This window comes from Polyergus mexicanus, unplaced genomic scaffold (assembly GCF_030449975.1).
Source record: "Polyergus mexicanus isolate NDT 795.1 unplaced genomic scaffold, iyPolMexi1.0 SCAF_26, whole genome shotgun sequence".
Lineage (NCBI taxonomy): Eukaryota > Metazoa > Arthropoda > Insecta > Hymenoptera > Formicidae > Polyergus > Polyergus mexicanus.
This window is the reverse complement of record NW_027223346.1, coordinates 1,695,356-1,711,311: the sequence shown is the minus strand read 5'-3', so window position 1 is coordinate 1,711,311 and position 15,956 is coordinate 1,695,356. Positions and strand designations below refer to the sequence as shown.

The 15,956-nt window shown below is 35.4% G+C and overlaps 3 protein-coding genes across 6 annotated transcripts in view; 1 reads left to right on the top strand and 2 right to left on the bottom strand.

Moving 5' to 3' along the window:
- Positions 1-446: 446 nt before the first annotated feature.
- The window catches only part of LOC138943327 (RING-box protein 2-like), a 56,903-nt gene continuing 41,393 nt past the window's right edge, over positions 447-15,956 (top strand). The window contains exon 1 of the mRNA XM_070314057.1: positions 447-719. Within this exon, the coding sequence (XP_070170158.1) occupies positions 566-719 (154 nt within the window). The 5' untranslated portion in view covers positions 447-565. The remainder of the gene's footprint in view (positions 720-15,956) is intronic.
- Positions 1,290-8,074, bottom strand: LOC138943326 (facilitated trehalose transporter Tret1-like). The gene is made up of 6 exons (XM_070314056.1): positions 7,580-8,074; positions 6,933-7,058; positions 4,587-4,710; positions 4,232-4,405; positions 3,069-3,451; positions 1,290-2,888 (listed from the first exon to the last, which is right to left on the bottom strand). The coding sequence occupies exons 1-6, from the start codon at positions 7,661-7,663 to the stop codon at positions 2,307-2,309; spliced, it is 1,473 nt and encodes a 490-aa protein (XP_070170157.1). The 5' UTR covers positions 7,664-8,074; the 3' UTR covers positions 1,290-2,306.
- LOC138943324 (facilitated trehalose transporter Tret1) overlaps positions 10,781-15,956 on the bottom strand; it is a 33,313-nt gene continuing 28,137 nt past the window's right edge. For all 4 annotated transcript variants that reach the window (XM_070314054.1, XM_070314052.1, XM_070314053.1 and 1 more), the window contains 4 exons: positions 14,584-14,707; positions 14,223-14,396; positions 13,405-13,793; positions 10,781-13,222 (listed from right to left, as the gene is read on the bottom strand). In XM_070314054.1, coding sequence (XP_070170155.1) covers positions 12,641-13,222; positions 13,405-13,793; positions 14,223-14,396; positions 14,584-14,707 — 1,269 coding nt within the window. In that variant the 3' untranslated portion in view covers positions 10,781-12,640. The remainder of the gene's footprint in view (positions 13,223-13,404; positions 13,794-14,222; positions 14,397-14,583; positions 14,708-15,956) is intronic.

Below are 15,956 nucleotides of genomic sequence, written 5' to 3'. Positions count from 1 at the left end.
ATAATTTTAAAGGATGGTTGGCTCCCCATCCAATTGATAAATAAAGTTTTTTGCAATTTATGCAATACTACCATCAGATGTAGCAAAACAGATTTAATACGGCATTCGCAAAGGGCCAAACATATAGAACAAGTAAATCTTCAAAGCCCCGATCATAATAATAACAATGGTCTGCATAGTGATAAAGTTAAACGCGCGGAAATAAAATTAGCAGCATTTTTTTCGGAGCATAATATTGCTTTTTATATTGCAGATCATTTAATTCCTTTATTTTTAACATTATCTCAGTAGAGGTTCTCCATAGCACCCTTTTTCTTATAAACGTGACACATACCTAAAGGCCACATTTAATGCGCATGCGCGAAAAAGCGTCCCCGAGAACAACGCTGCTCAAGGTTTCGCGATTATCCCCAGAATAGTTACGAAACTATCCACGCTGAGCTACGGGTCTCTGGTCTCTGATAGCACTTGGTCGATGGTTTTACATTTTGCAGCGAGATTCGTGTTGATCGTGTCGGGCTAACCTCCGCGAGTCTCTTCCACTGTTGTGTTTCTAACCTCAAACATGGCCGACTCCGAACAAGACCCGGGTGACCGAATTGACGGCGATAACCAGAAGAACGATAAAATGTTTACCCTGAAAAAGTGGAATGCCGTGGCCATGTGGAGCTGGGACGTGGAATGCGACACCTGTGCCATTTGCAGAGTCCAGGTTATGGGTGAGTCTTAATTAATTCAGAGTCTCCTTACTCCTTAATTAGTTCTCTTTTCTCTCGCTTTTCCGCGGATTGTGTACGTTTCCATTGATAGAAATATTATATATCATCAAATGTTATATATTGTAATGTAATGAATTTTTACATTGATAATATGCATAGTAATAGCGCATTTATGCACACTTGAAAAACGTTCGAAATTTGAATGTATCATATGTGCTTATACGTCTTATGCTAACTTGAATTTATTAATTTATAACAAAAAGTGACTTAATTTATATCGCTTTTAATGTATTCCGATACACATTAACGCAGAGTACATATTAACGCAAAAATACCCATTTTCATTTATTTATGCGACAGTATTCATTATAATTTATTCTAGATTGATATTGTTATATTAAGAGATTATTAAAAATATTTAAAAATATTTAAAAAATATATATAAATTATAAATTATTAAAAATCTCGCGCACTCTTCAAATAGAAAATTAAAATGAATTAAAATGAAGATTAAACATTTGAAGATTTTTTTCTCTATTATTTTTTCATATTATGCATAAAAATCTCTTCATAAAAATCAAAGTATACGTGGCGGGGCAATTGACTGAAATACGTCGCGTAAAAAAAAAAGAAAAAAAAAGAGAGAAAAAAGCGTGAGACTCGCGTTGAGACGTATCAGCGCGTATCTGATCGTAGCATAATATTAACCTGAGATAGGTTCTTTAGAATTGTCAACAAAAATTACAATTGCAACTACACACTAGTCAACAGCCGATAGCCGCGCATACCACGTGTCATTTTCCTCGGCGGGGAAAACAGAACACCCGTTCATCCGCGAAGCTAATTTAAAGCTAATTACAATAATAGCCCGGAAATTTGAATTAAGATTGATAACTCTCGCTCTCGCGAATTTGAATTGAATAACGTATTGACACTACCGTTACTTCCGATCACATGTCATAGATATATGTATATAAATCGAAACGAAATCGGCCAAACGCATTTTACGAAGACAGATTGCTGAAGCAAATGAACAATGTCGATCGTATCGTGGGTTTTCTTGATATTGTAAAAATTATCATTTGGAAAATTTATTGAAGAATTATTTTCATCAACTATCTTAAGATTAATTTCTTCAAGCTCTCAAGAGATCGTTACTGCCTTGAATCTTTCAATCCATTGAATTCTTCGTCCAATTGTCTTCTCTTCAATTTTTGTAATTTAAATGAGTCTTGTGAAAAAGATGCTTTGTTCCTGCATATTTCGTTTTTCTTCTTATTTTTTTTTTTATCGATTATTTCTTCAAATATCGTTCGTTTCTGCACAAATTCGTCGCGATAGACAAACCTTGTAATAATGAATCGAAAATCTCGAAAGTAAGAACAAGAGCCGAGGGGGAGAGAGCAGGCTCCTTTTTACACAGAAGAGTAGAAGCGTACCTTCGAATCTAAAGCTTTCTCTTAAGGAAAAGCATGTGTCCTTATAAGGGAATCTTTCCCTTAGAAAGACGTCATAAGAAATTTTTTTCGCGTGAACGAACGTGCTCGTTCTCGACAGGATGTGCTGCAACCTTCGAACTTTCGGTAGCTAGGATGTCATCGGCATCGGTTTCATATTAGTGATCGCGCTCAACCTCCTAGTTGGACCGGTGAACCTTCTCTCAATCTCCTCCAGCGTCTTGCCGCGCGTCTCTGGCACGCTAAGGATCACGAAGATGAGACCTGCTACAACGAAAGTGCCAAACAGCCAAAAGGCACCGTGCGCGCCAATCAAGTCTATGATGTCCTGGAAAGTCTTCGTCACGATGAACGTGAACGTCCAGTTGAAACCGGTTGCAATGCTTGCGGCCGTACCACGGATCTGGGCGGGCAGGATCTCGCCCATCATCAACCAGGGTATCGGTCCGAAGCCCGTCGAGAAGCCTATCACATATATGATTAGACAGATCAGCGGCAGCCAGCCGGCGGCTTCCACGTTTACGCCCAGTGATTTAACATAGAAATATCCACCGAGAACGGAGAGAGTCAGGATCATCGACATGGCACTTATGTACAGCAACACCTTTCTGCCGAACCTGTCGATGACGACCGCGGCGACGAACGTGGCGATGAAGTTTACTAGGCCGATGATTATGGTTGAAACATTCTCGTCGATCGTGCTACCAGCGTCCTGAGAACATTTGTTCGTTTTTTTTTCGTTATTTATCGATTTCGCGATTATTTATGATCTACATATTTTCCAAAATTGAGAGATTTATCAGCATTCTCGCGTTATTTTGTCTACGCGATTAAAAATTATGCAGTTAAGAAATTATTGCGATACAACCTATTAACAGAGATGAATACGTACCTGGAAGATTTGTACCGTGTAAAATATCACTGCATTGATACCGGACATTTGTTGGAAAAACATTAGCCCGAGGGAGATGAGGAGCGGCTTGAAATGGCATTTCTTCATCAGCAACGAGATTGTGTTCTGCGCATTAGCCCTCTCGAGGGCTTCTTGATGTATTTGCTCAATGTTGCTAAATTCCTCGGTTATGTCCGCATTCTTATGACGCAGCCATTGAAGAGATTTTTGTGCCATTTCTTTTCTTCCCTTTGAGATATAATATCTTGGTGTCTCCGGGATCAGGAATATCAGAATCAAAAATAGTATCGGAAAACTCGCACCTAACAACGCTAGGTTTCTCCAACTCAAATACATGCCCGCTGTGTAGCATAGCAATATTCCTGTGCATCGAAATCTTCTAAAGAATTTCTTATGGGATAATAATTTGTACAAAGAGTAAAATATTGTTGCGTCCGCGGATCGAAATCGATATAACTCGAATCCGCGTGACACAACCGACACTCGCGTACCGCAAGTAAATAATTAACACTCCTTTGAAAGAACGAAAGGAACTTTAATATAACAACGCAGAACACTATTATACAAGGAACACGGAACAATAACGGTTATCGTAATCTCGAATACGTCCGTCCGGAATGGCATCCGTCGCGAGACTCTCAGATGGCCGATCTCTCGCTAGATGAACGCCGTTGTTTAACAACAACCCTTAGCAACGTTCTCCCGGAGACGGGTACAACAGATTCAGGAATAACGGTCACAGACGACCCGCAGGGACGCAACAATATATTGTAATATTGTTAGAATTGAATTGCATTCAATTGATTGAGTAAATATCGCGTCAATTTTACTATTCAGTTATTTTTTATTATTGTTTGGGGATAAACAAAAAAACAAATAATTAAAATAATAATTAAAATATATATAATCTATATATTATATTTATATAACTATTAAATATATTTAATATATATATATATTTAATTTATATTTATCGAGATATTCTTGATATTTTCTTTAGCGAACGCATGTGAAATAGTAAATTGATACCGTTGATTTCTATACGTATGAGGAGATCAATCAATTGATGAATATTCAAATCGATTAAATTATATTTTTAAATTAATTTTTTTAATTGAAATTACATCGTTAACTTCACTTACCGCCATTACCGAAGACGGTGGGCATTAAGCCAAGTCCACCGCGCACTTCCGCGTGTATCGTTTCACCCAAATACACGGGAAACGCCAAGGAAGCTATTCCTACGCCGAATCCGCATAACGAGCGTCCAATTAACACCATCGGGATATTCTGAGCAAACCAAATTAAGATCCACGCTGTAACATATTTGCGAAACAAAAAACAAATCAACTCCGCAACCGTGCAACAAATTTAAATAATTTTGAAACGTGAGGGGATGAGAAAGAGCTCTCGCTTTATAACATTATACTGTTTACATCTTTACTCGCGTTCTTGCTGTATCTTGTTATGTGAAATTCTGTGTTTCGATGATCTTACCTCCGAAGAACGGGAATGCCGTGCCGATTATCGTGGTCCTCCTTCCGTATGATTCGATGAATGGTCCACCGGCGATACCACCGACAAGCGCGCTCAGCGGCATAATTGATCCAATCCACATACCCTGCAACGTATGAAATTGAAGTTCAATATATATTTCGTATAATAAGTTTTTTTTTCTAATTTTACCGTTATTTATCGAGCCAAGCTTTTAATTGTCAACTGAATATCAAATAATCAAATAATAAATCTTTTTTAGAGTAAAGAATCTTTTTTAGAGTAATTAAAGTTAATTGCAAGCAATGTTGATGTAAAACTAAAATCTTTTTGTGAGCATAGAATATTTCGTACATTATATATTTCGTTATTATATCAATAATTGTCGACATACATTCATAATTATATACACAGAGAAAAGCAAGTCTTTCTTTCAGTAAAAGATGGAGAAGGTCTATTGTATAATATATGTCATCTAACGGGGATCGCGGTGATCTTGGATTGTTTAAAAAAAGATAAAAAAAATATAGATATATATATATATTTAATGTCAAAAATAAATTTTAGCTGTAAAATAATTGGAATGTGCATAGAATATATTACTGCATATATAGAGAATGCATTAATTAAAATGCTTCATTGAGGATATTCTTGATATAAATGTATATCTCTCGCGACAAGATTATCTCAACATATTTGAGAAATAAAAAAAGAATTGTCTTAATTTTAAATATTTTATTTATGCTTTCATTTTCGAGTACATAATTGGTATACATTTTCTTCATCGCGGTTCGTTTAAGGCTTAAATACGCTTGTTTAGCACGCGAAAGCGCACTTGGCTATTCACACTCGCTTACATATCTGGGATCAATTTTCGTCATCGGGTCTTACGAAAGAGCGGTGTGTCCGACGAGCTGGCCAATCGCTTTTGCGATCATTAGGGCATAACGGTTCCATAACCAATACGATTGTAATCGGGTCATCGTGCCCCTGATCACGCGCCGATGACGCACTTCAGAAGTTAAACCTTTCAATTACCCATTGACCCTTCGAATGTAACGCGAAGGTCGCGTACCTTTTCATTTGCTCGCGAAGAGATCGCGATATAATTTACAACATGACGCTATTCGCGTCGTTCTTTAATTTCTTTCACTTTGCACTTGATGTCATACAACGTATTTCCAATAAATAATTCTTCTAGTTTTTTCTCTTGGCGTTGTAAATCTAATCGATTTGCAATGAAATGCAACATACTGTATGTACTTTGGGGCATGTGCGATATTTGTGATTTAGATATAAAGGAAGAGAATGTAACGTGCGCACATACCTTTAATCGATAACTTTACAAATTTTACAGATAGAATGGTAAGATATCAACTTTATAGAGATAGAGAATATCGTTATAAATTCATCGCAAGTGAATATTAAGCGTGCAGTAAATATCTAGTTTTGAAAAAAAAGTTTCGCGGATTTTAGTTTTAAAATCGAAATGATACGAGAATGACAAATACGCTATCGTTAAATAAACTCGCGTACAATCGACAGTGGATGTTGAAACAAACGTGCCCGAAATTTCATAATCTTCGCGGTCCGCATTTGACGAGATTCGAATTCTTAGTTTGACAAACACGATGATTTTGCGTGCGATAATTTTTTTCGACGCGGATTTTGGATAAGGGTTAATACCCGTATTCATAGTCCTTCCTTATTTTAAGGACGGAGGAAGCCTCCATGAAGGATTCCTTGAATCTGCAAGGCCACCTTGTTTCATAGACGGACCTCGAGTCTCCCTTTCAGAAGGAAGGAATATTTTAGGGATTTTTAGCGACCGACTGGAGGCAGCACCGTTTTATGCTGCCTGCGACTAATTTCATATAATACATATGAAAACTTTTTCGTATCTTCAAAAAATTCCGCGGGATTTTCCCAATCGCGAATGTATCTTTTCGGAATCCGCCACAGAATCCGATTCTCTGGATTTTCGTCTTCAAATCCATCGTCAGAATCATTTAAAAATTCATTGTCCATTATCCCTTTTTCCTTTATACACTTTCAGTTTGAGAGCGCGACAACAAATAACCACAAAACCACAGATTGAAATGTAACGAAACTAACTTTTGGAGGTTATATTTGGTTATATTCTGCGTATCGTCTGCTAAAAAGGTTGCATCCACTCCTCAAGGAAGCTCGTGACCTTCCTTGAGATAAGCGAGCCAATAAGATTCCTTGTTCGGTCAAGGAAAGTTTATGAAACGTGGAACGAGGAACAAGGAATCCTTATTCCTCAAGGACGGACTATGAATACGGGTATAAGAGTTTGAACTGGACCTCAAAATATGTCATACTCACCATTTGTGGGCTAACTTCGAAGCTTGTTGTGATATTGTCGCGCATGGATACTAGCGCTGGTGATGTATACGAAAGTGAATAACCGATCTGCATAGAACCCACCGATACCGCGAATGCGGCTAATATCTGAGAATAAATATGAAAAACATTGTGAGAAATACGAAGGATTAGACGTGAAATTTCACTCTTTTTCTTCTTTAGATATATTTTTTTTATAAATCGTAATTGGGGATCAAAATAAATTTAGTTGGTGTGATAAGTAAAGGAAAACAATATATTTACGTATAATTATATATACACACGTATGAATTATATGTATTGCATTATTTGTTGAATATATATTTTCCCCATACGATTTTGTGTATTATCTCTGTTTATTGAGAATCTATCTTGAGGCATCCAAGAATCGAGAGATCGGGTATAATAATTTAATCGATATTCGAAGCTCCAAAGAAAGTTTTCGGTGATTTACGGTCACGTGGAAAATATTATCTTATTTTCTTTTATAAAATAATCTTTTGTAATTAAAATAAGAAAAAGTAGAAAAAGGAAAATAGATCGCACTTTAAAAAACTTCGAGAATCTAAAAAGAATTTTAAAAGAATAAATAAGAGAGGGAATAATCTCGATGTAATGAGCCATTTTACCTGAGAGAACGTGCATTTCGCTATCGGCGTATTTTCCGGTACCTCGGTGTTTACATGGGTATCCGCACGCGGGAAGATTTTCATAATCGCAGATAGATTGGAGATCGAGGCAACAAGGGGGATCTATTGAAAAACATTTACATGTTCGATCGAAAATTCGACTTTTTTATCTCGATCAACGAGGTTTGACACTGTACCTTGTATTACAATTCTGTAACTTTTAATGACAATATCGTTATCGTTGACATGTCAAAATAAATATGCAACGAGACGTTACGATAGCGACATCGTTATTAAAAATTGTAGAATCGCAGTAGTGTCGTCGTTACGCGAAACAAACGATAACGATCAATTATGGCGCGAAACTATGCACTCAATGCAATCAATCAATTATCCTAATCAACTTTTCTATTCACTTGCAAAGAAATTTTCAAACGTAATCGCGTAGAAAAAAATCGAGTGATCAAACCTGATTCTTCCGAAGATCAGACTGATAGTTGATCGACCCTGAAAAAAATGAAACGTCATGGCTATGTAACATCCACAGACTTCTATATAATATACTAGACTGTGAACTCCTGCTGTGAGATGTACCCAACTTTTATGTACAAAACTTGTACATAGGTTAGAGCGCATGCGCCGAATAAGTTGATGGAATGTGGCTTTCTGCTAGCATGTCAAGTTAAATCATAAAATGTTTGTGGATGAATTGAACTAATCGCATATACTATGTATATATCACAATTCTATATAAAACATTACAACATATATATCTCAATATATTTACTTAAAAAAAGAAATTCCACAATTCTCTCTTTGTACACTTTGGCACACGTTTATTATACATTTTTGCGGCATGTTGACCTAGGTTCATCTCCAATATTTTGATGCGCTGCAATTTTATTCGTTTGCTTTTTAACATTAGGTTATATAATTCTTTTACTTCAAAAAATGCTGCTTTAGTTAAGTTAAAAAAATATATACCTAATCTTTTGATTAATCTTTTATATAAAGAAGATATTTTTTAATTTTAATATAAATTTTAATGTATTATATGAATACTTACTCTTCTATTTCTCTCTCTTCTCTTAAATTTCTCTCTTGTCATATGCGGCCATATACGTGAATGTAAACAACATTCTTTGTAAGCTTATTTGGCGCATGCGCAATACAGCACTTTAGTACATACTTTTTCGGGACACGAATATACGACTAGTATATAAGAAGCTCGTAGTCTAATATATTATATAGAAGTCTGTGGTAACATCGGGACGTGGAACGCGACACCTACAGACTTCTATATTATACCTAGACTGTTAACAGCGATGAGACAGGCAGCCATTTACAATTGGACACAATATAACCAGGCTGTCAATCGATACTTATTTTTTAAGAAAATCTGCAGTATTAATATAAAAATTTTGTTATATATTTAATATAAAAATGATATTAAATATTGCAGCTTTCCCTTCAAAAATATAAGTATCAATTGACAATCTTATATTCTGCCCAATTGTAAATGGCTGCCTTGGCTTCACCTGTCACTGTTACTATTAGCACTCTAGTATATATATGGCGACACTTGTGCCATGCAGTCCGGGCTATGGGTGAATCTTAATTAATTCAGAGTCTCCCTAATTTGTTTACTTTTCTCTCGCTTTTCCACGGATTGCGTACGTTTTCATTGACAAAAATGTTATATATATCATCAAATGTTATAATTGTTACATTGATAATGTGCACAGTGACATTTGTGCCTACCTGAAAAACGTTTGAAATTTCAATGTATCATATATGTTTTGTCCTAACTTGAATTTATTAACTTATAACATATTTAAAATATGGCTTAATTTATATCGTTTTGCGTACGTTCCGATGCACATTAGTCATTAACGTAGAGTACAAAGAAAACATTAGCGTATCCACTTTAATTTATTTATGCGACAATATTCAGGATAATTTATTCTAGATTGATATTGTTGTATCATTATTAAGATATTACTAATTATTAAAAATCTCGCACACTTCACATCAATAGAAAATTAAAATGAATCAAAATGAGGATTACGAATGTGAAGATCTTTTTTTTTTTTTTTTTGGCAGTAAAAAAATATACTATAGTGGATATTCTACTTAAAATAGCTTTGTATTTTTTTCATATAATAATAATATTACATAGCATTACACTACAGATAGTTTCAAATTTTATATACTCTTATTAATATCCATATTTACTATGCATATTAAAATTTAATCTTAAAATTATTATATAATAACTTACAAGTTATATGTGTAAACTTAACATGAGTATTAAATTATCAAAAATATTTCATCTTTATTTTGCTTTGGCAAATATCTTATAAATAAGCGAGATATATCGCCTACTTATAGCAATAAAGAAATATAAAGGGGAAATACGAGAAACAAAGAAGTACAATGATAATCATTGGTAAAAAGACGGGGAAGAGCAATACAATGTAAATCATCAATTTTCATATCAAGACAAGGCATCGCGCACTTATTGCTTTTATACACAACATTAGACTGAATCATACATTAAATCGCACAGTAGGAATGATATTTTGTTCGTACGATGCTTTTAAAATGTCAGCACTCTATAAACACAACACTTATTTTAATGCTATTTACCATCTGTCAAAAAAAAAAAAATAATAATAAAAATAAAAATAAATAAATAAAAAAAAATTTCGCAAGTACGTCTTCATGCTTCTGTCTATACGCTAAATGAGATTCGCTTTTAATGGAATTCTTCGTCCTCAATTCGGACGCGCACAGCTACAAGCACGCTTATGATCACACATTTAACACTTCCTAATAACGTTTTCGTCAATCGTCGATTATGATATGCTGAGATTTATATTATCCTGCGTCAAAGCATACAGTGAGTGTAACCAGTAGAATGTAATGAATTAAAATAAGGCAAGATATATACATATGCACACTGGATGTAATTTATCAAACGTTTTATTGACTTTATCCAGACAAGACAAAAGTTTAAAAGAATTTAGTTCCTTTAAATGTATTGAATTCTTAAAAAATTCTTTAGAATGAGATTTTTCAAAATCATATTTCTTTAACCTTAGTTTTTGAAAGTCTTCGTAATTTAAATCCTTTTTTATATTTTTTTAAAATATTTTTGCGAACAACTTGTTGCAATTCTTCCTTTATACAATCAAGCGATAAATTAATAATAAAAATATATATTAATAATTTAAACAATATATACAAATTCATTGCTATTAACATATTTTATGTGAAAATTCGTCACAGCGAATTTTTTCTTTCGATTACATTATTTGACCGGAAACACTCGCTAGGTATCGAGGCACAGTTTTACATCTTAACTGTCGAATATTGACAGTTCGACGGGTGTTTTACGGCCGTCTGAAGCTCTGCTCTTATGCTATTTCACATAATCTCCTTAAGAATTTTAGCACAACTACATTTACGCTCTCCTACTTTTTTCTAATTCCTTGCTTTAGAATTTTAGAGAATATAAAATATATATACATATATCTGTTATAACGCTTATCTCGTGATACATACGTACATTTAGAATCGTGTTCACACATTGTTATCAGGTTCCGAGTATCATTTGTTTAATATAAAGATTACAATAATATGCGATCATAGGCTGAAAGAATCACTTCGTTTCACTTAGGATTAACCTCTCTTCAATATTGATTAACTTCAATCGTACTTTGATTGTCTCTCCCTATCTCTCTATTTTTTTATAATTTTTGCGTCGCAAAAAGGGACAACAAAAGGAAGATACGCGATCGAATCACGATCAAAAGTAATGATGACAATTTTCGTACATAATACACATAGCATTATTATTTAATGGCGCAAAAAAAAAAAAAAAGAAGATTTCCGGTTATTTATTTTAATCATCTTGAAGAGGGACAGCGAGAGAAAAGATGTATAGGAACGCGATTGATCTTATAATTAAAATTTATATCTAGCGCGGTAAATTCGTACTTTTTTACTTGAAGAATTATTGATTTCTTTCTCGATCGGCATATAATAACTGTATATAATATATATAAGTACATATTATGCGTATCTTCGTAAAAATCAAAGTACACACGGCAGCAATCGATCGAACCGCGTTGCGCAGAAAAGAAAAGGGAAAGAGAAAAAAGCGCGAGATACATCTGACCGTAGCATAATATTAATCTGAGGTAGGTCCTTTAGGACTATCGAGTAACAAAAAATACAATTACAACTATACACTAGTCAACATCTGATAGCAGCGCATATCGCGTGTCATTTTCCTCGACGGGAAAAACAGAACACTCGTTTACATCCCCCGAGTTTAATTTAAAGCTAATTATAATAATAGCCTAGAAATTTTTATTAAGATCGATAACTCTCACTCTCGCGAATTGAGATAATGTATTGGCACTATCGCTGGTTCCGATCACACATTTCGGATATAAATCGAAACGAAATCCGCCAAAGTCGCGTTTTACAAGGATTGAAGAAGCAAGTGAACGAAGTTGATCATATCGTGCGTTTTCTTGATATTGTAAAAATTTCGAAAAGTCATCGAAGAATTATTTTGACTAACTATCCTAAGATCAATTTCTTCAAGCTCTTAAGAGATCGTTACTACCTTGAATCTTTCAATCCATTGAATCCTTCGTCCAATTGTCTTCGCTTCAACTCTTGTAATTAAAGGAGTCTTACGAGAAAAATGCTTTGTTTCTGTATATTCCGTTTTTCTTCTTATTTTTTTTTTTTTTTTATCGATTATTTCTTCGAATACGTTCGTTTTTGCACAAATTCGTCGTGATAGACAGGCCTTGCAATAACGAACTGAAGATGTCGAAAGTAAGAACAAGATAAGAGGAGCCGAAGAGGAGAGAGCAGATATGCCTCCTTTTTGTACAGAAGAGTAGAAGCGTACCTTCGAACCTAGCGCTGCCCTTTAAGGGAAAGCGTATGTCCTTCTAAGGGAATCTTTCCCTTAGAAGTTCTTCGAACGAGCCTGCTCGTCTTCGACAGGATGTGCTGCGATTTTCGAATTTTCGACGGCTAGCACGACATCGGCATCGGTTTCATATTAGCGACTGAGCTCATCCTCCTTGTTCGGCCGGTGAACTTCCTCTCAATCTCTTCGAGCGATTTGCCGCGCGTCTCCGGCACGCAGAGAATCACGAAGATGAAACCCGCCGCAACGATACCGCCAAAAAGCCAGAAGGTACCGTATGCGCCGATCAATTCTATGACGTCCTGGAATGTCTTTGTCACGATAAACGTGCACGACCAATTGAAACCGGTTGCAATGCTCGCGGCCGAGCCACGGATCTTGGCAGGCAGAATCTCGCCCATCATCAACCAGGGTATCGGTCCGAGGCCCAGCGAGAAACCTATCACGTACACGATTAGACTGACCAGCGGCAACCAGCCAACGGCATCCACGTTTACGTCCTGTGATTTGACGTAGAAAAATCCACCGAGAGCGAAGAGAGTCAGGGCCATCGACACGGCGCTTATGTACAGCAGCATCTTCCTGCCCAGTCTGTCGATCACGGCCGCGGCGACGAAGGTGGCGATGAAGTTCACTATGCCGATAATTATAGTCGAAACGTTCTCGTCGATTGTGCTACCAGCATCCTGAAAACATTGTTCGTTTATTAGTTATTCATCGATTTCGTATATCTATATATTATTTTCTAAAATTGAAAGATTTATCAGCATTCTCGCGTGGGTTAATCCGGTGTTCTGTCTGCGCGATTAAAAATTACGCAGTTAAAAAATTACTACGATACAACTTATCGACACAGATGGATACATACCTTGAAGATTTGTACCGTGTAGAATATCACTGCATTGATGCCGGACATTTGTTGGAAAAACATAAGCCCGAGGGAAATGAGAAGCGGCTTAAGATTGTTTTTCTTCGTCAATTCCGAGAATAAGCTCTGTGCATTACTCCGTTCCATCTCGACATACTCTTGATGCATTTTTTCGATGATGTTCAATTCCTCGGTTATATCCGTTTTCTTGCCACGCAGCCATTGAAGAGATTTTCGGGCCATTTTTACTTTCCCCTTCGAGATATACCATCTTGGCGTCTCCGGAATCATGAACATCAGGATCAAAAACGGTATCGGCAAACTCGCACCTAACAGCGCCAGGTTTTTCCAATCAAGATACATTCCCGCCATGAAGCATAGCAATATTCCTGCGCATCGAAATCTTAATAAGAAATTTTCGTGGGATTATTTACCACGAAGAATAAAATATAACGCTGTTACGATTGAATAATGTTCAATAAATCGATAAATATCGCATCAATGTCACTATTCAGTTACTTTTTTACTATTGTTCGAGGGATAAACAAGAAACAAATAATTAAAATAATAATTAAAATATGTTTAATCTATATATTATTTATATAACTTAAATATATATTTTATATATATATATATATATATATATATAATATTTATTAATATTTTCTTGATATTTTCTTTAGTAAACGCGTGTAAAATTGTAAAATTGATACGTTGATTACTATACATATATGGATAAAATCAATAAATTGATGAATGTTTAAAAATCTTTAAATTAACTTTTTAACTAAAGTTACATCATCATCAGCTTCACTTACCGGTGTTACCGAAGGCGGTAGGCATTAAGCCGAGTGTACCGCGCACTTCCGGCTGTATCGTTTCACCCAAGTACACGGGTAATGCCAAGGATCCGACTCCTACGCCATATCCGCATAACGAGCGTCCAACCAACACCATCGGAATATTCGTAGCCATCGAAATTAAGATCCACGCTGTAACATATTCGTGTATTGATGTAATAAAAAAAAGAAAAAAAAAGAAAACAATTCTGTGCAGCAAAATTAAATAATTTTAATACGTGCGAGGAAAGCTCTCGCTTCATAATATTATATTGTTTACGTCGATTCGCATTCCAACTTGTATCTTGTTATGTGAAATTCTGTGTATCGATGATCTTACCTCCGAGGAACGGAAACGCCGTCGCGATTATCGTGTTTCTCCTTCCGATGTATTCGATGAACGGTCCACCGGTGATGCCACCGACAAGCGCGCTTAGCGGCATAATCGATCCAATCCACATACCCTGCAATACATGAAATTGGAATTTAATATATATTTCATATAGTTTTTTTTTTTTTTTTGCGTTATTTATCCAGCCAAGCATTTAATTGTCGTTATTTATCGAGCCAAGCTTTTAATTGTCAACTGAATATCAAATAATTAAATAATACATCTTTTTTCGAATGAAGAGTTAGTTAAAATTAATTGTAAACAATGTTGATATAAATCTAAAATCTTTTTTCGAACGTAGAATATTTCGTACATCATATACGATATAACTGTCGATATATATATATATATATATATATATATATTCATAACTGTATACGCAAAAGAAAACGAATCTCTCTTTCTCATGTCAAAGACATGTCTCTCTCATGTAAAATATCGAAGAAGGTCGATTGTATACCATATGTTATGTAGCGGGTATCACGGTGATCTTGGATCATTTAAATTCATCTTTTGAATTACGATGGCGTACGCTGGAATAATCCTGACATAGTTTTGTTCGTCGCAAGTCCTTCGAATATAAATAAGGTCGGGAAGCCGCATAATGTCAAGGAAAACAATCGCGAAGGGCGAGCAAGAATTATTTTGGTCGTACCTTCGACCATCGATTGTGCGCCGTGCTTTCCAATTAAATTTCTGCGCAACGTGCAGAAAACTAGTTACGAAATTTCTGCCTCGCGCTTGATTAAGTCGTTAAATGCGGAGTAATATTATTGCAATAATTGTTAGTGCAAAATAGTCGGATGGATTTTAACGAAACATTTTTTTCAAACATAATTGATGAGAATGTCTTGTACGTTCGAATCATTTAATTGAAATTTTAATGTTAGATACATGTGAAAATATATTATTTTGAATGTTGCAAAAATAAATTCTCAGTAATTATACTCTTCGCTATTTCTCTTTCTATCACAATCTAAATAAAAAAAGATATATTGTATATTAGGTGTACAACTTTGCTTCCGCCGTTTTCCTATAGATGGCTTTAGCGGTAAGTAGCGGTCGAAATAAATAGATCGTAGACGTCATGCGATAAACTTGGGCATCTGTCAACATAACCCCATAGAAACATTAGACGATTTGTGTCTGCTCATAAAGTTATTCTCGATTGAAAATGTCAGTTTACGAGCCAAATTCTCGTCATTTGCGGGAGGTTTTAATTTTCTGCTTCAATATGAAGAAATCTGCGGCTGAGGCTCATCGAATGATCTCAAATACTTATGGTGAAGCCGCTATTAGCGAAAGAACGTGTCCTGAGTGGT

Excerpts from the sequence above, each read along its gene's own strand:
- LOC138943326 (XM_070314056.1), bottom strand. The coding sequence starts at position 7,663 with ATGAAAATCTTCCCGCGTGCGGATACCCATGTAAACACCGAGGTACCG. Across the intron at positions 4,711-6,932 it reads TCGAAGTTAGCCCACAAATG|GGTATGTGGATTGGATCAAT; the intron begins GTGAGTATGACA and ends CATACGTTGCAG. Across the intron at positions 2,889-3,068 it reads ACACGGTACAAATCTTCCAG|GACGCTGGTAGCACGATCGA; the intron begins GTACGTATTCAT and ends AAATGTTCTCAG.